At 41.2% G+C, this 19,423-nt stretch overlaps 1 protein-coding gene across 4 annotated transcripts; it reads left to right on the top strand.

The window, feature by feature from the left end:
* Window positions 1–643: 643 nt before the first annotated feature.
* Window positions 644–13,751, top strand: FBXO15 (F-box protein 15). Of its 4 annotated transcripts, none has more exons than XM_028737457.2 (10): window positions 647–971; window positions 2,189–2,296; window positions 3,469–3,573; window positions 4,802–5,044; window positions 5,871–6,080; window positions 6,949–7,078; window positions 8,042–8,121; window positions 9,995–10,140; window positions 12,511–12,635; window positions 13,305–13,751. In XM_028737457.2, exons 2-10 carry the CDS (start codon window positions 2,193–2,195, stop codon window positions 13,572–13,574), a joined length of 1,413 nt encoding a protein of 470 aa, XP_028593290.2. In that variant the 5' UTR covers window positions 647–971; window positions 2,189–2,192; the 3' UTR covers window positions 13,575–13,751. The 4 variants fall into 4 exon arrangements, with proteins under 4 accessions (XP_077789323.1, XP_028593290.2, XP_028593285.2 ...); XM_028737452.2 differs by having other exon boundaries at window positions 647–1,054; XM_028737454.2 differs by lacking the exon at window positions 647–971 and adding an exon at window positions 2,007–2,113.
* Window positions 13,752–19,423: the final 5,672 nt, after the last annotated feature.

Genomic DNA, 19,423 nt, shown 5'->3' with positions numbered 1-19,423 from the left:
AAATAGGCACTAGCCCGCCATCTGAGAAGGTCTGACTCGTGGTGTGCAAGCATTATGTGTGCAGACGTCTGCGAAAAAGACGCGTGCACTACCGTCAACTCAGAATGGCGCAGCTTTCGGGTGCAAGAAGCAAACCGGTATCTGGACTGCGGATGGAGCTCGCTCACGTGGTAGACAAAACTGTGCCCGGCATAAGGAAAGCTAGCAATCCTATACATTTATCTAATAAATCAGTTCTACTGAATTCAACGGGGTTTAACTCCCAGGCAACAGGAAATAATCTAGCTGGGTCTTACGGGATTGCGCTGTAAGGATGCCATCCTTTGCACGTTTTGACAACACGCAAGCAAAGCCCCATGAGGGCACAGTGTGGGGCTTGCTTCCGAGAAAACATGCATGGGATTTCCTAAAGATTGAGGTTATCAGTACATTTGGTTGTTTGTGCACGTTTACTTGGGAGTGGGGCCATTAAACATCTGAGGAAACGTGCATTGGGATGGATCAGGATCAGCCCTATCGGCCAACTCTCCCCGCCCCCAGGACAAAAGCAGCAAAAGAACGAGTCTCCGGCCTTCTCCTTTATTTTGGCAACAGGCGACCCCGCCCTACGCGCGTCCGTCTCGCCACGACCCGCCCCTTAGATGCTCTCTACATTGACCCAAGTGCGGAAAGGAAGCTGCTTGTGGGGAATAAATTCAGGAGCGCCGGCGGAAGAATTCTGCCCGGGGCTACTTTTTGTTCGGCTTCGTCGCGTTCTTTGCAGACGCGCTCGCGGCCTTGACTGGGCGGTAGCAAAGCACCATCCCGCCCCCCGCCCCGTTTCGACGGCCGTCGCCATGGCGACAGGACGCGGTTGGATTCTGAGGCAGCACAGCATAGGGGTTTCGCGCCCGTTGTCCGACGCGATCCCTTCTCCCGGCGTCGACTCGCGGTCGCCATTCTTAGTCGCTCCTCCAGGCGCTACTGCTGGGGTGGGTGGGGGATCACGGGGCGTCTTGTTTGAACGCCCTAAACCCAGATCCCCCGGTGCCTTTCTTGAGTCTCACAGTTTTAGGCAGGTTTACTCGCTTTCTCTCACAGAATATACAGCCTAAGTCTTCATGTCAATGGAAAAGTGTGTGTGTGTGTGTGTGTGTGTGTGTGTGTGTGTGTTTTGAGGGGGCGCTTACCTATTTTTCTGCTTGTTATATGCCCATTATGTGGCCCTTTTAAGCTGATTGGTAGTGTTGCTGTTTCATTCTTGAATTTGGCTCGTTTTTTTGGAGGAATTGTAGTACAGTGGTACCTTGGTTTGCATACGTTTTGGTTTGCATATGTTTTGGATTACAAACACGTCAAACCTGGAAGTGTGTGTCCTGGTTTGCAACCTTTTTTTGGATTACAACCCTTTTTTTTTTGGATTACGAACAAATTTTTTTTGGAGGCCCCATTGGCGAAAGCGCACCCTGGGTTACAACCTGTTTTGGTTTACAAACAAACCTCCGAAACGGATGGTTGTAAACCAAGGTACCACTGTAATATGATGTAGCGACTTATCCATAAATACTCCTGGGTTGGTTTTCAGACCAAAACCATGCTGAACAACAACACCAGCACAACAACATAATTACAATAAAAAAGAAAGATGGTAGAGAAAATGTTAAACAGCCTATGCTTAACACTTTTTCAATTGTTGCAAACCTTGGGCCGTAATCCTGTACTCGCTTGGGAGGAAGATTCATTTAACTTGGTGGGATTTGCTTCCATGCATAGGATTGAGTTTATAAGAGGGCAAGAACATGAAAAACCCAACAGCGAACAAATGATTTTGCAAGCTTATTGGGCTGTATTCCCCTCATGGGCAATCTGGGGACCCAGTGGTGGGAGTGGTCAGAGGTAAAAGTGAGTGGAGTAACAGGTGATTTTTACCTTTGGACAGTATGCGACTTTCTACCCATGCAAAAGTTAGATTTCTATATACAGTACACCCATCAAATCTTTCCATCCAGGCAGGCAAGAGGCATCAACACAGTACAGTTCAAGGATGCATTCCAGCCTGGCCAAAATCACTCATGGAGGGCATGAAATAGGGCTGGTGAGAACTGTGGCCTGGGACTAAAGACCTGAGAGAGAGGTTTGGAGGATCACATTTGACCTTGGGCCTAAGGTTCCCACCCCTGATGATGATGATATGTGTTGTTTTTTATAGTGCTATGTCGGAATACCCAGCAGCCATGCAACTCAAAAAGACACACTCTCGCAGGATGTGTACGAGGTCTACTAGTATCAAGTCAAATTCTGCAATTGATTTTGACAGGTAACATACTCTTGATGCTTTACAGATGCATGCTTACCTTGTATGTAACTCTCACTGAATTCAGTTGTACTTATTCTCTAGCAAGCAGGCTTAGGATTGTAGACAAGTATTTATCTTTTAAATACTTAGCTGGACATTTATGATTTCAAGAACTGGTTTAATTGTAAACATGTCTTGGTGTGTAACCACAGATTCTTTCACATGACCCTGAAGGTAAACTGAATTATTTTGGTGATTGTACATTGAAAATGCTAAATTAATTTTGTGTATCTGAACAGCTCATGGCAGTGTCATCCCTCATGGCAGTGAATCGTATATTTTCATAATAACAATGAGGCTTGTACCACTTCATAAATGAGGGTAGAAATGTGGAAGCTGCTGAGAAACCTATATGTGTGGTTGAGGCTCAGTGTAGTAGTCATAATGTATGAAATGAAATGAAATTGGTCATCCTATGTACAGTGTGGATCGGTGCTACATGATGCAGACAGCTGAGACCTATTCAAGTATTTTAATTTATCACATGATGAGAGACAGTGGGGATGAGCATCCCTAGCACCCTACATGACTTGGAGGGATAACTTCTGGGGTGAGGAGCCTTTTCTACTCAAGTAGGTCCCCTATGTAATTTATAACCCTGCGTTTGTGTGAGGAAGCCTATATTAATAGAACAGACTCTGTGTTACAGATGTTTGCCTCCAACTTGGGGAGGTTGACAGGGATAGACACCATAGAGTTAGAGCTAGAGTGCTTGTCATATTTCCCCTCAAACAATAGGGACCTTTTCTGCACTGACATAGACACCTTCCATGGAACAGTGCTGATCCATGTTGTGAACTGTTGGTATATATTTCCACCTGCTAAAACTCTTGTGGACTTCTGTGTGCAAGCAGGAGTGACACTAATTCTATTACTAAAATGAAAAGTTTTCCCACTAAAGTTCCTTTAAATGAGTGAGAGATGCCCATTGTGCCCTAAATTACATTTACCTTCTTCATATTATGTTTGTGTGTGATGATGGAATTCTACAGGTTATTTCTGCTTTTGTTTTCACGTAGACAGATTTTTGTGTTCCAGATTTATGAAGCAGGGATAGATTTCATTCTGATATATGCTGCTGCATGTTTCTTCCACTCAAATAATTGCATCACTTTTTCATCTTTATCCTCCAGAATGCCATCAGAGATACTACTGAAGATATTATCCTACCTGAATGCAGAGTCACTGCTGTGTACTGGCTGTGTGAATAAAAGTTTTTATCATCTGTCCAATGACAAGTAAGGGACAGTAAAATATAGCCAGAGGTTTTTAACATGACAGCAGTCATTATAATCTAATTTATATTATCCCTTTATGTTTGATCATTGGGAGAAAGCAAGCAAGTACAACTTACTGTACTAATTTTTTCTCATCGTTACAGCAGTTTACATGAAAGAACTTATATAGTGTTATTAAGCTATGCGGCAGTTTGAATCAGTCTGAATGTGATTTGCCCCAGTTTGGGGAATAAAGCAAGTGCTGCCCTGTATCATCTACTGTTTTGAGAGCTGTTATGGTAGAAATATGGCATATCAATATACCATATGTAGTTTCTGTATACTGTAGTACTCCCCCTTCCCATCATTGGCCTTGAGGATGTGGTTTGAAAAAGGATTAAGGATAATAAGTGAATAAAAGTATAATAGTAAACAAGGACACATGTGTATGCCAGTAAACTTTTGTTAGGTCTATAATTAGCATATGTTTAACTGCTTTTTAGGCACTTATTTCCCCTCCATGCATCAGAAAAAATTGCCTTAGTAATTCTTGGCCACTGGGTGTGCAGGGAGGTTATATTTAACAGTGATTATGTATGTGCCATTTGGATCTTAGTGGCTCCCAAGTTGTTCTGGGTACAATTCAAAATACAAACCTTCTTATGCACTTGGGCCTTTTTACAGGTGCTGCTATGAAAGTAGTGTTGTTTGATGTTGGATTGGCTGGCAGGAGACACGGGGGATTCCCTTTGATATAATTTGTTAAGAAACTGTTGGTGTTTTTAATTTAGTTTCTTAGGTGGTCACCTAATATCTTATTCTAAGGAATCCAGAGCAATCATAAATAATTTGTAGTCATTTATGCTCTTTTAATATTGATTATATTGTTTGTGTTTGTTAGCTTTTCAATTGTTGATGACTGTCCTGAGACTTGTTTTGAAGGATGGTGGGATAAAAATTGAGTCTATGAATAAATAATGTTGTGCGCTTATCATCCAAGAGTCAATTTTAGTGTTAATTTTAGTCTAACATTAATAGAGAATGACATAAAGCTGGATCATGAGTGCTAATTAACAAAATTTGTAGCAGTTCAGCTACATTAAGATCATTCAAAGTGTTGGCATTTTTTTGGTAGAAGATAGAAACTGCCTCCTGATACTTAATGATGGCTTAAACATTATCTCAGAACAGCATGCTCTTTAAATATTTCAGCGATTCTTATGTTATTTTATGTTGTATTTTTCTCCAGTACAATCTGGTTCAAAATATATTCTAAGTCTTTTCTGCCTAAAAGAAAAAAATGGAGGACTGAATCTGCCCAGGAATCAGCTGTCTCTCTGAATCTTCCAGAGTTGCAAGATAGGGAGTCAGGATATTGGAAGAAAGAGTACATCATGAAAAAAATAGCTGCTGGCAAAGCTGATTTGATTCAGCTTCTGAAGCCAATAAATACCCGTACTGGCCTTCCAGTGAAAACCAAAGAAGCTATCAAGTGAGCAGTTTTATATAATGTGTAATACATGGACATTTTATATATTTTAATGACTACCTATTTTCTTTGTGAGTAAAGGAAGAAAAAAATGGATCATTTGAGAAATATATGTAAAATTGATACTATGATTGATATTTAGTTACCAGGTAGGAAGTAATTAAAATTGAAAGAATATAGATAATTTTGTTAGCTTTGGATTTTGTTTGTAGAGCATGTTTTGGAGAAAACAAATAGGTTCTGTTTTAGAAACAAAGGGGGAAATGTGGCTCTCTTCTATGAAATTCCAAGCATTTTTATTATAGTTAATTTTAATGTGCTTTATATGTATGTGGAAGTGGCAGTCTAAGGGAGCAATCCTACAGCAAGGTCAACTGTGATGAGCAGATCCAGAAGCTCTCTGGATGAGTCAGGAGGTTCCCAGTACAGCCAGGCTACACTGACTTAACTCCATCATCCTCGGCACAGCCAGAGATATACTGACATATCCCTCCCATCCTGGCTTAGCTAGGACCCAGCCAGCTGAGACATGCCTGGTGGCATGGCTGTGGCTGGACTAAACAGAGAGGACTTAGGCTTGATCCTAAACTCACCCACCTTGGTCATGTGACCTGACAGCCCAGTGTAAATTAAACCGGCAAACAGGGCAGTGTAACTCAAACAGTATTTTATAGACTGGCTCAGCCAGCAGTAGCCTTGCTGTGGAACAGAGTTTGGATCTGTTGTACTTTACACCAGTTTAACTGATGCCAGGCTTGCTTTACACCAGCTTGTGCATAGGATTGTTACCTTAAACTTTGCACTCTGCCTTTTGCTTTCCCAATAACAGGATTTCTGGTTTAAAATGGATGGTCATACTAAAGGACAGAAATGGAAAGCAACATGTGCTGGAACAGACAGACATCTCTTATAATGAGACATCTGTTACTGTGTATTGGAATTATTTCAAGTGGCCTTGTTTAGAAACTTTGTCAGTTTTGCAGATATTTGGAGTGACACCTGTACTTCTGAGTGACAGCGAAGTTCATCCTAAGAATAGGTAAGTTAATTCTTTAACTGTGCAATCCTATCCACATAGAAGTAAGTCCTGTTGAATTCAGTGAATCTTACTTCTGGATAATGGGGGTTAGGATTGCCACCTAACTTGTGTTCTTAGCATATTGAGCAATGGTTGCTTGTTGAAGCTTGCTGATGAATAATTTGTTTTCAATTTTTTAAGAATTCTTATTTTCCACTGCTTGTAGTAGAAGGACATTTACCACAGCACTGTACTTTGCAAATCAGTGACCCACCAGTGACAGTCAATTGTGATGTAGTAGCAGACAGTAATACAGTCCAGGGCCATGTTAAGCTCCATATGCAGTGTGTTCTGGACTAACATACCTAACACAGAAGGAAGGCAAAGAGACGTATGCATACAGCTATTTATCATAGCAGTATGGTGATTGCTTATTATTGCTTGCTTAGGAGATTTCTGGATCCATGGATTTGGCATCGGACGGTGACTGATTCCTGTCTTCCTCATGTCCTCCATGTACACATTGCTTGTGCAATTAGAAAACAAGCACAGAAAATGGCTAACCTGTCGCCCTTCAGATGTTGTTGGATTATATCTCCCTTGATTATCGGCAATGCTGCCTGTGGCTGAGGAAAGATGTAGTCCAGCAACATTGGGAGGCCTTAGACTTTGAAGGTGGAGGGGACAGGAGTTGACATCCAGCAAAGGGGAAGTTGGAAACCCCTTCAGTAATAGTTGCAGTATTGTGTTTATAATTTGTTCCAAGAACAAGTTACGTTCAATACCTTTTTAGTTGCTTATGTCAGCGTTTTGGAGAAGACAAAACTAATCAAACTTCCATATTAACAATACCTGTTCTTTTCTTAACTAACTTGATGTCTCTTGAAAGGCCTATGCAACGTTCTTTAATTTCTGAATATGATCTGGCTAACCTGACAGAAAATGCAAAGATGATTGGCTGTGATGCCCTTGTTGAACTTTACTGTTTTGATCAAGGACTCTTGGTGGGAGTTTGGAAGGTAAGATTACTCCCTCAATAAGATGCTTTCTGTGGTGGCTCTTATTTTGTTTTCTTTTATGTTAACTTACATATCCCCCTTTACAAGATGAAAACAATACTGCAGGTCATGAAACCTAAACTAGTTTCAAGTTTCTTATTCCATATGCTAATTGGCTGTTAAGGCTTTGTTTTAAGATTATTCATTTCTTTATTTTCTGCCTTCTTTATCTGTTCTTTGGTTAATAGTATGGTTACTCCAAAATGTACTGATAAATTATACAATGTGGCTGCTGCTGAAAGGTGTATGAAGATTGTGTTATGGTAGATGGAATTACCCTTCTAGAAGTACAAGGAATTCAGGGACAACATGTTTCCTTATACTGGGGTTGAACAAAGCTGCTTGCTCTTCTTAGTTTTACTTTGCCATTGTAGAATAATTCTGAAAAGGTATATTTTTAACTTTCTTAATCAGGATTTCATAAAGTTCCATTTATTAAGACAGTAGATTTTGGATCAGATTTCCAGTTTATTAACACAAAGAACTCTAGTATTTTCCTGTTTTTAATTCTAATTTTCTTTTTGAGTACCAAAAAAAGGACTATCACCAGAGGGGAGAGTGCTGTTGCACTCGATTCCTATTTGTGGGCTTCCCCACAAATCTGCTGGACCAGATGGGCCTTTGGCCTAATCTAGCCAGGTTATTATGTTATTATGACACTTTGCATCCTTCAAAGGCTCCTTTTGTAGCCTGTTTGGGCGTTTAAATAATAGATGGGAACTGTGTACAGCAATTGACATGAATTGTAGTCTGTTGCTTTTAAGTTATAAAAATAGTATATTAAAATGCCAGTGATACATGGTTATAATCTGGAGTAGGACAAGACTTTCTATGAGCTTAAATGGATTTTACTCTTCAAAAGTCCTTTTGGAAAATTAAATACTTCATGCTGAAAATATATGTTCTCTATAATTAACTTTTTAGAAAAGTGAAATTGCTTTCGTTATGGCATGTCTTCATTATCATCAGCTCATTGAAAGAAGCACTCTTGGCTCTGCCACAGTGTAAGTACCGATTTTAGTTGTCTTATGGATGCTGAGTGTTGCTCTACGACTTAAGTTCTCTTGAAACATAACTTCCCTTAAATATGATTCCGTTTCAACAAGAATGTGAATTATGTTGGGCAGTGCTGGGCAGTGTTTGTAATAATTGACTTACAAAGCACAACAATCTGTGGCTTTAATGGTGCATACAAAATGTTTAATTAAATTACTTAAATTATTGAGGTTCCATTAAACATTTGCCTGATACCTTTAAATATAAATGATTATGGAGTTGAGTTTTATATACTCAGTTCTCTGATTTTCTAGAAGTGTTTTCCCTTTTATTTTGGCAGAGGATTTGAAGAAATCACCCTTTAGAATGTGTTTGTTTAGTATATAATGGATTATTTGGGGCTATGTGAAAGGTTAAGTTTGAAATAATTGTCTGTTGGTGGCTGGCAGTTAATTGCGTAAGACTGGTCTGAGAAAAGCTAGGTTCTTTTTATACTGAGAGGATTGTAAAATTTCACTTCTGGTTGGCTTACTGGGTAGAAATTCTGGGTCACCCATTGGACTTTAAAAGTGGTCTGAAGACACATAATTCTATGTCACTCAGATCTGATTGATTGACAAGTAGGCTGGCTGCAACATGCAAAGCCCAGTCCTATCACTGTTCAGAAATAGTGAAACTGACTGAGACTGTGAACCAGAAGAAGCAGCTGGGAGAGAAATCTGAAGTCTAGAGCTGAGACAAGTGGAAAATGGGCTATTGAGGCTAAAGAAAGCCTGGAAGTATAGTCTCCCCCAATAGAGCTGAATCAATGGCTGAAGCTGAAGACTGGCAGAGAGGCTTGGTGGTTAACAGTGAGAGAGAATTCAGCAAGTTGCTTCTGGAGCTGACCAGAGAGAGAACTGCCTGCATGCCTGGCTCATAGGAAACCTGCATAAGTCCTCTGTACCTGGCAGTGGTGAGAACTGAGTGACTAAGGGTATTAAGTTTGATAGGGATGGGACCTCTGCTTTCCAAGTCAGTCTTATGTAAGTGTATGTATTTGTAAGCAACTGTCATTTATAAAACCCTATTTTCCTTTTATAGTTTATACATAAAGAACATCTTGTTTTTATTTACTTAAAAGCATATCTGGCTGGTTTTGTACAATGAATAAAGCACAACGACTACCGGGTTATAGTTTAAGTACAGTGGTACCTCGGGTTACATACGCTTCAGGTTACAGACTCTGCTAACCCAGAAATATTAATTGGGTTAAGAACTTTGCTTCAGGATGAGAACAGAAATCGTGCAGCGGTGGCGCAGCGGCAGCAGGAGGCCCCATTAGCTAAAGTGGTGCTTCAGGTTAAGAACAGTTTCAGGTTAAGAACAGATCTCCAGAACGAATTAAGTACTTAATCCAAGGTACCACTGTATAGATATATGGTGGCAGCTATGTTAGAAGGTTTTGAATTATACATACTATGTTGGGAGTGGGAGTAAAACAGGAACACTTCCACATATAAATCAGCAGGGGTAAATAGAAGCTGTTCTCCATATATAAGGACAAGTGACCCTCCACAGAGAATATGTTGTTTTCTCTTCCTGCTGCTTTACAGTTTAGTGTGAACTGGAATTGAATACAAGAATGACCAAACTACTGTAACAGACATTCAAGCAAAACCAAGATGACAGTACATGGGATAACACCATATGCATTTTTGAAGCTGATTTCACAAGGAAACGTATTTTAGAAATAAATCTGTGTAACTGGGATCTTGTCATCCAGTTCAAACATGATTGATAACTGCCAGAGAAATTCACTTACAAATTTTATTTTATGTTATGTTTTCTTAACATGTTTTTATACACTATGTCTTATTTCTTTCCTGTTCTTTGTTTCAGGAGATATGCTGCAGCCCCAGATAAGGCTATCTTGGATGATATTGACCCAGAATATGGCATGCATGGCTATCAGCTGCACATTGACTTACACAGCAGGGGAAATACTTACATGTGTGGCACATTTCGTAGTTTGTTTTGTAAAAAAGGTACTTTGATGGCATCCTTAAGATGGTTTCTGTTGATCTAATTTTAGTATGTGTTCCTAACCACAAGAATGATCCTTGTCTGTAATTATCCCCCCCTCCAACCTGGACACATTGTCTCTTCTTGGTCTGACTGGAGCAAGGTTGCAGCTGCCTGGGGAAACCAAGGGGATCCCTGCCCAAAGCAGGAGTTGTAGATTTCTCTGGCTGTTCCCTGGGGGTGAACAGGAAGGGACATGGACAGGAAGGGACATGGTTGTGATCGATGTGACTTTGGCCAGGTACTGCTCATTTGATAGTAGCAGTTAACTATTTTTGTTTTACACAATGGCTTCTTAGCTGACCTCTACCCCTTGATTGATTTTATTGGAACTTTCGATTGGCCTTGCAGGAAACCTTCTTGACCATTGCACATTCACATTAACAGTTTAAAATTCCTTAATTGTTTGCTGCATGCATCTAATAAGTTGGAAGGATAGGCCAAGTGTTCGCCAAATAAATTATTTTCTAGAACTACTGACTGTGCCTTTCTCAGTAGAGAGAAGCTGAGTGGAGATCTCAATGTCTGATACCACACCATTATTTTAGATAAGGCTTCCTCAACTTCGGCCCTCCAGATGTTTTTGAGACTACAATTCCCATCATCCCTGACCACTGGTCCTGCTAGCTAGGGATCATGGGAGTTGTAGGCCAAAAACATCTGGAGGGCCGAGGTTGAGGAAGCCTGTTCTAGATATTGTTTCCTTTCTTCATCAAGCAGAATATTGTTCTGTTCCAATTGCCCAGGTATCAGAAAATGGTGACCAGTGCATTGGAGCTAGACTGAAGAAAATATAGGCAGGAGAAACAGATAACTCTGTATTTTGACATTTTATATTCTCATATCTACTTACGGCAAATTCAATTTTGTGATAGTGAATCTTTTATGTAGCCAAAATGGCATCATACATGCACAAGATGGAAGCATCAGTAGGCTTGCAGAAATCCTCAGGTTTTCAGACATACAAAATAGTGCTGGAGGGGGCAACCTAGGGTTGGAAATAACTCCCAAAGCAGCCCAGTGAATATTGAACTTTCTTTGCGGCTATCTGACTGGTGGTGGAGTAAATAATAGAAGCCTGAGGAGGAGAGGACATAAAAGAATGGAAAACAGAACAGGAATGTTTCATACCACACAGCTTCATTGTGGTTCCACTTAGTCATGTAATTCTGAGGTTGGCAATAACCTAAAAGATAAGGTTACATCTTAGAATATAAGATGTCAGCCAAATATGCAGATGAACCTGAAACACTGTGGAAGTATCAATACTGATATTTATAATAAGAAATATTTTGGGTAAGGATGAATCAGCTGATTACCATGCAGATTAACTCATCAAAGGTTATTAACAATTTTAATAGCTATACCACAAAAATCTGCTTCTTGGAAAATCAGTACTGTAGATGAATTGATAAAGAAACTGAAGTGGACATAAATGGTCAGTTTTCATAGTGAAGAGGGGTGATTAGTGGAATTTCTTGTTCAACTTGCTATCTAAGAGCATTTAATATGATGTCTTGAGACCATTAAAAGATGAGCAGTGTAAAGATTATTATCAAAGGGGTAGAAAATAATGCAGAAGATTGCATAATACAGTTTGATCAGTTTAGCAGCCATAGTGCCTTAGGAAGCTTCCAGACCTCAGGACATCATCTTGAGCATCCCTGACCTTTACAGTGTTAACAGTTGGAGTAATAATAACAACACGTTGTTGTTGTTGTTGTTGTTAACAGTAATTTGAATGTGTTAGACGCTTTATCTTGCCCTAGGCAACCCAAAGCAATGAACAACCAACCAAACCAGGCAGACAAAAAACCCAAACATAGATACATTAAAACCAAGAGGAAAAAAGAAATACATTAAAAACATTTCACCCACTTCTAAAAGGCTACAGATACTAAAGGCCAGAAGCCTGGTTATAGAGGAAATATTTAATGATGGTGCCAGGAGAGCCTCCCTGAGGAGAGCATTCCAAAAATGGAGGGGGGGGGCAGAAAAGGCCTGTTCTCATGTTGCCACCCTCCGGACTTTTTGTGGAGGTGTACACAAAGAAGGGCCTCAGATGATGATCAGAGGGTCTTGGTAGGTTTATTTGGGGAAAGGTGGTTCTTGAGGTATTGTGATCATGAGTATGCTGTTAGTGTTTTAAGTTATACACTTTTAACGTCTATGCGCGTGTCACAATCAGAAAGCTGTCTGGTGGACTGGCTGTGACTCATTTTGGATCTTGTATTCATAGATGACATAAATCTTATTTAGAGGAGAGTGAAGAATGTTCCACTTACTGTTAATCTGATATGAGGTATCTTTTTATGGCTTGCTGATTGTTACAGATTACATTAGAAATGGATACCTGAGGTTTACCGTGATAAATTACAAAAAAACGGCCCAACATCTACCTCTTGTTGGAAACATTGGCTTATCTTGGATGACAGGTGTTTTTGAAGGCAATGTTCAGGTAAAATGCGGGGGGGGGGGTGTGGAAAGAGAGAGAGAAGGGAAAGCTGGTAAAGGAATTTAGGGGTCCGTAATGTGGTAGATTGGGGTTGAGGGATATTTTTGAAGTTAATCATTGGTCCTGCCATTGCTCTAGCAAATACTGCTAGTTTTGTTCTTGGTGACAGCTTTGTGTATCCTCTACACATCTGCTTAATGGGAAATTAGGCCTTATTGAGATCGCTGCTGCTGATTTATGATGTGATTCAGAAGGAAGATGTAAATGTCTTCTGTGCTATTTTGCTGATAACTATAAACAAAATAATAGGACAATAATATGATTGCCACAGCCACACCTTAAAAATATTGCTGTTTTAAAAATATAAGTCTTTGACCTTGACTGTTATACAATCAAAGGAGATAAAGATGACCCACCTTAATTTTGTCACACTTAATTAATTGAAGTGTATCTGGGTTATTAGGATTTTGTGTTAGAAGGACTATTTTACAGCTAATCTTGTCTGCTGTATTCTGTGTAGCAACAAAAGCCAGCTATAGCTCTGTGGGAATAAGGATTTTGTAGATGCACCTTTGAATGAGTAATCATTGTGTTATTGGTATCATGTGCAGAGTATGGAGACTGATTTTCTTTCTACTTTTTCCCCTTCTCGTTGTCTGTTGCATGCTTTAGAATTGTTTCATTATGGATGTGACCCTTCTGGACGATTCACAAAAACCATATTGGTGTTTTAGTGCTCCAGTCAATATGGTGCTGTCTCCCAAGCCATCCGGTCTCTATCAATATTTGGGACCCAGTTATTATTTGAATTACATGGATTTGACTGGAAAAGTACATATGGAGCTGGTGTGGATGGAAGAAACAAATGAATACTGTATAATCAATCTGGTCCTTTATTTGAGCACCGAGAAAGTTAATAGCTGGTTTGGTACAAATTACTGAATTTAGTTTTTTAAACAGAGTTGCTTTACATGAAGATGATTATTTTGAATTTTACCTGTCTCTAAAAATATGTACCATAATTTACATGTAAGAAAAACTCTTATGTTAGCTGTCTGTGAATTAAAAAGAATAGTTTATTTTCTGAAAACATGTAAAATAAATTACTTTGTCTTTGAATAGACTATGTGTGTTCCTGCAGAAATTAAGCATTCTTGTTAGATAAGGGAACATATCCTAATAACAGGAGTGGCTAACCTGAAGCCCTCCTGCTGCTGTTCAACCCAAACTCCCAGCAGGCCCAGCCAGCATGGCTAATGGAAGTTGTAGTCCAAAAACTTACAAATAAACATGAAACAGTATCTCATAATGTAAGAATATATTGTTTAACAGAGATATTAGTGGAAAATGTTACAAAGACTCTTGTGGGGGCCTTGATTACTTTAGTAAAACAGGATGACTTCTGATGTACTGTTTACAGACTATTATCTTTGTTTGTTGGAATACAAACCTAGGCATGTTTCGAAGCATTGAATCATTGTAAATCCAAAATTATTCCACCTAGTCCAACATTGTGGGATGTATTCAGCTAAGTCTTCCTTGGAGTAAGCCTACTGAAATTAATGAGCCTAAGTTAATTAACTCCAGGGGGCCTCCTCTGAATATGACTTGCATTGAATACCATCCTGTGTTTTCAGCAGTGACCATTATATGCTGCCTGTAGACCACCAGCAGGACTCGAAGGCCACTCAGCAACTGGTATTCAGTGGATTTTTGCCTCTGCACATGAAGGTTTACATTTAATCAACATGACTAATAGCCATAGGTCAATAATTTCATAGACTCTATATCTTAACCTCCACCTGGAGTCATATCATCATCATCAACCTTTTATTCGACCGTCAGTCAGAAAAAAGTACATTTGTCAATACACAGTTAAAACATCCAAGAAGATTTTAGAACTTAGCCAACACTAAAAAGGGCTAAACAGATAGCCCCATATCAATACAGTCAATTATAGTCTTGCGACGCTTAAAAGCTAAAAAAAGAAATTTGGCCACCAAGGAAGGTATAGCTCTAGTGACGTTATTCAGCAAGTGTAAAACCTGGTTTTCTCCGGGTAGGAAGCTAAATTTACATAGGAGTGGGTCTATAAAATTTTGTCTGAGCTCTGCATAAGAAGGGCAAGCCAAGAGAATGTGTTCGGTGGACTCAACCGCACCCATGGCACAATGACAGGTTCTCTGGGCGTATGGTACTCCCCTGTACCTTCCCCACAATATTGCCGAGTCAAGGACATTTAATCTAGCCGCTGTAAGAAGTCTGCGGTATTCCACATAGTGGATTTCTGCAAGGTAGGGGGCTGGTATGGTCCGATAAATCTGGTCCCCTAGGAACATCCCTGGTTTTACCTGGGCTATGTCCTCTTGTCTGGCAATGTCACTCAGTCTCCGGGAGATCACAGCTCTAGCTTGATTGTACGTCATAGACTCAAAGTAAAGATGAGACAATCCGCAGGATTGAACCTCGTTAATGACCTCCCTTTCCCACGATGATTGGAAATCGTCCCTCAATATCAAGGGGGCAATGCCCACTGGTTTAAAACAAAGCTTGAGCCATAGCCAGAGCTTCGTCTTCAAGGCCACATACCGTAGAGCTTGCCAGCCGACCTCTAATCTCATAACCGCACCCGCTACCGAGGGGGGAATCCTAAGGGTGGCTCTAAGGAATTGCGTTTGGATAGAATCCAGTTTCAAAAAATCCCTGCGGGAGCCTAAAAAGATGCCCACCAAAAGAAGGGGGAGGACTTTCATTTGAAAGAGTCTCAAAGCTATCTTCACTGATTGAGCCTGATTCTTAGCATATAGAGATCGAATCTGGATGGCTGCTTTAGATGCATTAGTTGTGATATAGTCTCTATGGGCCAGAAAAGTCCTATTTGACCGTATTACTTGTCCCAGATATTTAAAGCAGTTAACCTGCTCTAGGGGGATCCCGTTCATCGACCATCGATGGAGTCTCGGTCGGGCAGAGAAGACCATGATCTTGGTCTTAGCATAGTTGGGTTGGAGCTCATGCTGATCACAGTATTCATGTAGAGCTTGCAACATTCTCCTCAGTCCAATAGGGGATCTGGCAAGAAGTGCGGCGTCATCCGCATACAGAAGAACATTCAGAGATCGGCCTGCTAATTTGGGGGGGTGGAAAGCATCATTGGCCATGTGAGTCACCAGTGAGTTGATGTAAAAGCTAAACAATGCTGGGGCCAATAGACAACCCTGTCTTACCCCTCTAGTGGTGGTAACAGGGTTGGAGACTAGGCCTTTATTGTCTAGCCTGATTCTCAGAAAGGTGTTTGTATGGAGGCTAATAATCAGATGAAGGAGACGACGATCGATCTTTGTAGCAGCCAGTTTTGTCCATAGCTGCTTTCTAGAGATTCGATCAAATGCCTGCTTAAGGTCAATAAAAGCCACATGAAGAACCTTTGGGGCTTTGCCGGCATACTTTTCCGCCAGGTGATTCAAGGTTAATATTTGGTCTGTGGTAGATCTTCCAGGGCGAAAACCCGCCTGTTCATCGGCAATGATGTTGTCGTCCTCCATCCATTTCGATAGTTTGTTTAGCAGGTACCCCGAGTAAATCTTCCCAATGACATTTAGCAAGCTGATTGGTCTAAAGTTGCTCGGCTCTGTACGTGGGCCTTTCTTATGTATTAATACAATCAACGCAGAGCTCCAGCTTGAGGGAAATTTTGCTGTTTTGTTTATATGCGTGTAAAGTGCTGCTAAAAGTGGGATCCACCAATCTTTATTTGCTTTGATGGCATCAATGGATATAAGGTCATCACCGGGGGCCTTGCCTGCTTTAAATCGATCTATGAGAATTTCAACTTCAGGGCATGTAACTGGGTCCCAATCGGGCAGTGCTTCCGGCTCCACCGTATCTCCGCAGGCATCATGGGCTGCATACAGATCGGCGAAGTATCTTTCCCAAGTGTCCGCTGAGATGTGGGGTTCTATTTTTGCAAGCGGTCTACCCAGGTATCTGGAAACTAACTGCCAAAAAGAGGCTGGATTTCTATTCTCTGCAGCTATCAAAAGGTTGTTCCAATTGTTTCTTTCTGCCTCGAGCTTCTTTTCCTTTAGTAGGGCTTTGTAACTTCTCCTGAGGGTGATAAGGTGGTTATTTGGCATGGGGTCATTTGATGCTCTGTATGCCAACCATTCATTATACAGATGATTCTTGAAGTTTTTGCATTCCTCATCGAACCATTTTTTGTGGAAAAACTGTTTACCATGCTTTGTGGGGGGCCGAGCTAGTGTTGGTTTTAGAAGTTCTACTAACTCGTCATATATTGGTAGAGGCTCATCCGCCTGCATAAGGGAAGTCCTTTTTGTTTGGAGCTGATCAGACCAGAGAAGTTCGTTCAACTGCTGGGCCGAGTTGGAGGTCCATTTGAGGGCTGTAGGTCTTATCTCCAGATGATCATTTGATAGGTGCACAAAGGAGTGCCTATCAAGTTCGCCAGCCAGAGTCAAGGAAATTTCTAGAGGGAAGTGATCACTCTCCAATCTTGTAGCCACCTTAAAGCTGGATATTTTTGGGGTAAGGTCAGGAGATATCCATACAAAATCAATAGTGGATGCACGTGAACCTGACCAATAGGTGAATTCGGCAGGGTAGTCCGAGCTGACTGCCCCATTTAGCAGAAGGAAATTGAGGGCCAGCAAGGTTTGCCTGCATTTGAAACCTGCGTAAGTGGCTATGTTATCTTTGAATTTCCTTGGTAAAAGATCTGTAGTCATAAGAGGTGAAGAAGGGTACTTGCTAAATTTAGAGAATAAGATTTGGTCAGTATGTGACAGGCGTCCATTAAAATCTCCCGCCAACAGAAAAGTGGCTTTGGGGTATTTATCAAAAAGCATTTCCAATGTCACTTGGATTTCCTGCCATCTCAAATCAACCAAATTTCTCTTATAAATTGGACATAAGTAGATATTGATCACTACTAATGTTTCCTCTGCTGTTTGCAACTTTATAATCAGCATGAGTGACGACTGGATGTCGATTTTTTCGGCCTGAAGATTTATGGCTAAGGAAACAAGAGTAGCCAAGCCTCCTTGCGGTCTACCATGTGATAACGAGTTCTGCGTGGCATTCAGATAGAAGCCCTTGTATCCTGATAGATAGAAGTCCTCACAGGCCCATGACTCTTGGAATAGAAGGATGTGGCTGCCATTTATATAGGCAACAAATGATGGATCTGTCAGTTTGGATTTAATACCAGCCACATTCCATGATAGTAGTGTCAGAGGCTGCTTTGTGTTTCCCTCAAGTCATGATTTCTCTTGCGTGGTTAATCCTGGAAAATCCAAATGGGGGTGCACGCTGCATGAAGGGGCAGTAGGGTGAAAAAAGGCAGTGATTTTTGATTGTTTGCATTTCAGGTTCAAGTTGTCACATGTCACAGGAGCAGCCGGTGGCTGGGGCGGATTTATAGATCACTGTAAGAGAGAATCTTGATACGAGGGGATGTTACTAGCCGACAAGTCCATAGACTCGTCGTTTGCCGTATGCTCTGTAGTTGCAGGGGTCGTGCCTTGAGGATCGAGGCTTGTTGATGGGAAAGCACTATGTAAGACAGAAGAAGAAAGACATCCTTTTCGGTTAGCTTCCAGTAGCTTGTTTAGCCTTGCCACTGCCTCAGTGTTTGTCCAAAGGGCTGCTGGATCTCCCAGTGTCTCTTGCATCGTCATGGTATCAGCACAAGGAGTGCAGCCATTTTGAGGATTGGAGATCGTTATCGCTGCAGGGGGGTCCACATGGGCTTGTGTCTGCCAATCTTTAGGAGCATCTATAATGGCCAAGGCTGGACCCGTCAAAGCTCTGCCCCTTAAGGCAGTCCCTTCTTGCCGGTGGGATGGTCGGCTAGTAAATCGTAGGGAGGAGTTCATAGGAAGGGTCCGTTGCTGCGAATTCCTGTCATAATCCTCAATCCTCCTTGTAGGCCGGCTAACCAAATTTGCTGAGTTTGGGATTTTCCCAATAATGCCCCTACAGTTGTTAAAGAAGCATCTTTGTGGGAAGATTCCATACCAGTTGAGGTGATTTTGAAGCTTGCTCAAAAGTGCAGGAAGCCTGGGAGAGTCGAACTTGAGCAACAAGCGCTTAAATTTTGGAGTCTCTGGCAGCCATTCTAATGATAGGAGATCACCCTGGGCCAAGTAGGACCTGGTCAACTTTCGCAGTGAGATCACAGCAGCTTTACAATTTCTCCAGGCATAGTAGGGGAAGCAGGAGTGAGCGATGTTCAAGCATATATTGTTAGGGGTGAGTTGGAGGCTTACTAGCTGCTGCCGCCTACTTAGGCTCTGTGCCTCGTGATTATCAGGTCCCTGATGATTTAATGGCGGATTCAAAATCGAGGCAGAGGTTTTGGTGAAGGCATTTAGTTTTCCCTCTAACATATTGATGGAAGCTGATAGCACCTTTATTTCGTCAGCCAAGTGCAGGCAATATTTCTGCAAAGTCCTCAGCTCCACTGATTGTACTATATCACATAAAGATTTACAATGAGGGTCGGGGTGGGGAGAGAGGCCATCTGGGCTGGAGGTTATATCCAGCAGCGATTTGTCTCCTGGCAAGGGAGTATTTGAAGTCGTTGCGGGGTCATATGGACAGTCTACCTGCTTGGAGGTGTTTAAAAGGTTGTTTGGAGTCATTGCAGGATCATGTAGGCAATCTAACTGCTTGGAGGTAACAGGCGAGGGAGGCACAAGATTGCAGAAAAACTCCTCCAATGATGAGATAGAAGGCTCTGAGGTCTTAGGTGGTGAATCCAGCCCAGT

This window comes from Podarcis muralis, chromosome 8 (genome assembly GCF_964188315.1).
Source record: "Podarcis muralis chromosome 8, rPodMur119.hap1.1, whole genome shotgun sequence".
Lineage (NCBI taxonomy): Eukaryota > Metazoa > Chordata > Lepidosauria > Squamata > Lacertidae > Podarcis > Podarcis muralis.
The sequence above is the reverse complement of the archived record's forward strand: the minus strand, read 5'-3'. Positions and strand labels throughout refer to the sequence as shown.